We start from the raw sequence: 4,937 nt of genomic DNA on the forward strand, positions 1-4,937 counted from the left end.
CCAGGTCCCACACCATGCCACCAGCCTGCCTTGGCTCCGACACAGGTTCTCCATCAGCATCAAGAGCTGCCAGTTCTGAGGTGTCTCAGATTGCTCTGTTGAATCCATGAGCAAGGGTGCCCTTGGCAGTGGCACCTCTGCAAGATGCCTTGAGTCACTCACTTTGTAGGTGGCTACTAAAGAGCCATCAAGTGACATTTCCATCCCTGTTTTGGATGTGGAGCACCAAGCAGGGCCTCAAAGGCTTTATCTCCTACTGTCTGGCCTGCCTTCCCTGTTCCATCCCCTTCATTTTAAGCAAAACACGGAGAAGGGGCGTATGTCCCTGGAAGACCTCAAGGCTTTTTTCCCACCCTGCATCTCCTCACCTGTCTGTGTGGACCTTGCTCTGGCCCTCCATTAGGTGAGGTGGGCCTGCTCTGATCGGCAGACTTGGCCTGAGAACGGTCCCGGCTGCCATAGCGGTCACAGGAGTAGAAACGCTGCTTTTCGGAGGAGGAGGAAGAGTGCTGCTTCCTCTCTTGGGACCGGCCACGTTCCTGCTTCTTGTCCTTGGAAGAAGACTCACCAGACTGAGCCACTGAAAGAAGAATGTTGATTGGGGGTCACCAACATGGAAGAAACTCCCAAGTGTAAGGCAGGGAGGTCCTTCCTCGCAGATGGGACCCCAAATCACGTCAGATGACTGCTGTGCATCTTGAAGGGAGGAGGACGAGGAATAAATCCTTGTTGGCAAAGCACTTACCAGCTTCTCCATCGGCCAGCTGATGCGGGGACCTGTCCAAGGACTTCTGCTTCTTCTCTTTCCGCCGGTGGCAGCGATGGTGATGGTGGTGATGCCCTTGCTCTGGTGGCATGCGCTCCAAGGAGTACTCGTAGAGGTGCATGGGGTGAGGACGCTGCGGGGTCAGCGTGGAGACAGAGCGCTTCATGGGGCTCGTGTCCGGGATGGGCTGCAAGGCAGACGGAGGGACACAGAGCAGGGTGAGGGCAGGTGCTGCACCGTGCTCTGTGCTTGGTTCCCAGCATGGGGAGGGTTACACAGTAAGAGAAAGGGGCAAGGAGGGGAAGGAGAAGACCGGTTAATTGGATATAACTGGAATGGGCAGAAGGACTTGTGGAATGGTAGATTGAGTGCTAAATTTGAGGAGCACATGTGATCTCCATTTGCTGAAATGGGCTTTACTTTACGCAGAGTGCCAGTCCACAGGTACCACGGGCTCAGAGCAACAGGCAGCACTTCACACCACACACAGTGTCACAGAGCCGACAGTCAGTTAGCAGGGGCACGGGGCAGCACAGTAGCCAAGCGTCTCACAAAGATTATTCTCCCAAGACTAATTTCAACCAGAGCTGCTTCAGGGTACATGGTCATCCCAAAGCAGCTCCAAAGAGGAAAGCAGGAAAGCGTTGCTGGGCATCACATGGGAGGGAGAAAAGTCAGGAATAAGTGGGTGAGGTACAGGCCAAGCCATCAAGAAATTAATTCTATCTCCCTGCAACTGCAGACAACTCCCATCAAACATTTAGACCTCTCTTGTTCCACCTTCACTCCTTGAAGCCCTTGGGGCTGGGTCAAGCAGGATAGCGGTGTGTCCTGTAATTCTACTGGGACCTCTCCAGAAAATGACCGCTTGCGTTTGCAATTGCTGTTCTCAAGTCTTTTGTGGCCAAACATCTGCACACTGAGTGTAGTAGCGCAGCCTGCCACGGGCACTGCTGGACCCTGTTCCTCCGCCAGTGGCAGCTCCGGACTCTGCTCCCTTCCCTTTAGGTTCAAAATCTTACAGAGATGCTCTGCAGAAACCAGACAAATGAACTGCAGGACAGCTGTTCTCGCAGCCCCTCCCTTCCCTTCTGCCCAGTCATAAAGCTCAGAAAACGAGGACAATTGCCATGTGTCCTTCTCTTCACTCTGCTGGCCTCTGTGGTGGAGCCAGGGCTTCATCCATCCTCTGGAGGCTTCCCTGGGTCTACCACAGCACCAGATCTGTGCGGCAGAGGGAAGACTTCAGAGCACGGCGGTCCAGCCTGATGGGGAAGGAGCTCAGGATGTCCCTCAGCTCTCACGCTTGTTTGGATTCACAATCCAATATGTGCTTCCAACAACAGTTCTGGCAGAACATTTACTTTGCTCACTGTAACCTTTCCAAAGAGCCCTGTATTATTTTACTGTCTTGTTTGCTTACCCGGAAATTCAGATCTCTGCTGTCCTGTGATATTTACATAATGCAAAGCCAGTTGTTTCACAGCTCTGCTTGTTATTTTGAGTGGAAGGAGCCGCTCTCCCCCCTCCCCAGTGGGCTGCGGCGGGTGGATTATCTTGCGTGTGAAGGTGCAGCCTGGGCTGAGTTTTTGTTTGGTCCTCGCTCCTGCTAGGCAGTTACCCAGGGCTTGGTGCTTCCCACTGGAGCGCCTGAGCTGGAAGGTTTGTCAGAGGCACAAGGAAGACAGTGCTGGGGAGGGGGAGCACCGCAGGGCCTGAAGCATTGGTGCACCCCGAGACTGCACCGGTTCCGTGAGCAGCACTGTGTTGTGCCGCGTTTGGCCCCTCCTGTGGCCCTTGTTGTGTGGGCAGGAAACTATATTGAAGAGCTGCATGTTTGTTGTCCGTGCTTACTGTTGAGCCTGGAGATGGAGGAAGGCAGAGAGGTCTGTAAACTGGATGGTCTGATGGGCAAAAAAGTGAAAAGTGGAAATACTCCCCACTAAAAACACTGCTGATTTCCAAAATCCATGTAGGAGCTGCCAGAAGATGACAACAGAAACGTCCCAACAAAAGCCAGCCAAATGAATAAGAAATGAACATTTCTTTTTGGACTTTGGACCTGGTTCTGTGCTTATTCCAAGGACAGATGTCCTCACCACACTGATGGGAAGCAGCAATGCAAGGAATACCCTTTCCAGAAACCCTGACAATGCTCTTGTTACGTTAATGGGGCGGGCACCGACTGCCACAAGCCTCAGGGGACTATTCCATAACCCTGCAGAGAGTTACTAATTGCTGCTTCATTACCAAAGCGATTGTTTGCACTTCCTAAATTCCTGAGCAACAAGGCATACACAAAGAAATAAATAAGCAAAACAAACAAACCAACCACCCCTGCTATTAGAGCGTGCGGCGTGCAGCCATGGACCGAGGGAACAGCAGCAGAGTGGAAAGAGAGAGCGGCTGCATCGGTGCAACAGTGGGCTCCACGTGAGAAGGGGAAAAGTAAAGGGTTAAGGAAGGTTAATCAGTTCTTAACATGAATTTAATAGGATACAACTTAGTGCAAACTACATACTGCCAGGTAACTCCCAGGTGACCGTGCTTTGCTCCTCTGCAAACAATTCGGACAAGATGAGAGACATTATTTGAAGCAGCCCCACAGTACAGCCATTGTCAGACATCACGGCAGATGTGCAGCAGACACGATGACGACAAGGGAGAGGAGGTGATGGGGAGGAGGGTGGCAAAGGGAGGGAGGAGGCGAGAGGGAAAGCATAGGAAGGGTTTTTTAAAAAGATTTGGAACATAAAAAGACAGAAGAATGACAGGCAAACAGAAAGGGAGACATCCAGAAACAGAAAGCATTGCAAATGAGAGTTAAAAAGAACTCAAAGTTTGGGGAGAGCAGAAGCAGCATGTGAGAGGGAGGGTGGAGGGTGTGGAGGGGGAAGACACACACAGAAAGTACGTCAGTGATTCAGCTGAAGCTACAACCACCAAAACATTGTATTATTAAATGAGGCTAGAGCAGCTGAGATACTACAGGCCTGATCCATAGCGAGATGAGACAGCTCTGCCCTGGGGAACACGTGTCGTGCTTCTGTGAGAGACACTCACTGCTGCAACCCTCTGACTGAGAGGAGTCTCCCAAGGAAAGGCGCATGCTGCTGGCATTGCTGCTGCCACCTGCATCGCCTTGGGGGGAAAGATGCTACCTGTGGTCCAGAATAAAGGACAACAAGGAGGGGAGCAGGGGTTGCTTTGGGGTCGGTTTCTTTTATTAAGCATGTTGAGCCGTGTTCCTGGTAACGCCGAGACTCCCAGCTCTCATACAAAGGTGGCAGTTTCTGAAGTCAGCTGGGAAATTTGCTGACCAATGAAGTGTAGCTTGTGCCAGCCTGAGCCTGACAGCAAAAAGGTTCTATCTGGTGGAGCTGCTGCTGTGTAATGCTTTTGGTTTTAGGGTGCAGCATCTCTTTCACATTCTGCTTCCCACGGAGAGCACAGGAAGCAGCCCACAGCCATGAGCTGCTCCCTCCTGACTGTGTGAATCGGGCCCTTTGAATGGGAGAGACACAACCGTGAGTGCTAGGATGTTCTGACACAGGAGGCAGGGTGGCGGCTGGAGGGCATCGGGGACACCAAGTTAGCAACAAACATGTGAAATGCCCAGAAATGATCTGTGGAAACCATGACATCCTATGCACTAAGCAGCATCCACAAGTTCCTGTAAGCCAACTCTAGTGATGAGATTTCTCTACAAGGATTTAGGCCAGGGAAGCCCTCAACATTATTGTCCAAAGCCATGATACAGTATATGCTAAATACTGCGAGAAGAGAAAAAAAAACAGGGAGGGTGTTTAGTGCCTCAATGCAACCTTCCAGGCAGAGGCTCCCTGGTGTCTCCTGTACCTGCTGCACTCAAAGAGAATCACAGCACATCTCCAGCTTCCCTCACGGCTAAGCACAGGAGCGTGCCTTGACTGCCTGCCTGGAGAGAGGGCACCCCACTGGCAACGGGAAGCTCGTCCCTTTCAGGAACACAGGCTGGCACACAGGATTGTCCCCAGTTAATGAGAACAGACATTCTTGGGTGGGAAGGCACCAGTTAGCTACCCAGACAGAAGGATTTCTTTGGGTTGCTTTTTGCTGCAGCCAGGGGTGAGTAAAATGGGGGACAGGGCAGTATCTACACACGAATACCCACCGTCCAAGCACAAAGGCT

The 4,937-nt window shown here is 51.9% G+C and overlaps 1 protein-coding gene across 1 annotated transcript in view; it reads right to left on the bottom strand.

Moving 5' to 3' along the window:
* The window catches only part of LOC104497030 (voltage-dependent N-type calcium channel subunit alpha-1B-like), a gene marked incomplete at both ends in the record, with an annotated part of 66,231 nt that overhangs the window by 1,557 nt on the left and 59,737 nt on the right, over positions 1 to 4,937 (bottom strand). Inside the window, 3 exons of the mRNA XM_010140240.1 lie at positions 369 to 580; positions 746 to 953; positions 3,288 to 3,323. Of these exons, the coding sequence (XP_010138542.1) occupies positions 369 to 580; positions 746 to 953; positions 3,288 to 3,323 (456 nt within the window). The remainder of the gene's footprint in view (positions 1 to 368; positions 581 to 745; positions 954 to 3,287; positions 3,324 to 4,937) is intronic.

This window comes from Buceros rhinoceros, unplaced genomic scaffold, assembly GCF_000710305.1.
Source record: "Buceros rhinoceros silvestris isolate BGI_N320 unplaced genomic scaffold, ASM71030v1 scaffold17037, whole genome shotgun sequence".
NCBI classification, from domain to species: domain Eukaryota; kingdom Metazoa; phylum Chordata; class Aves; order Bucerotiformes; family Bucerotidae; genus Buceros; species Buceros rhinoceros.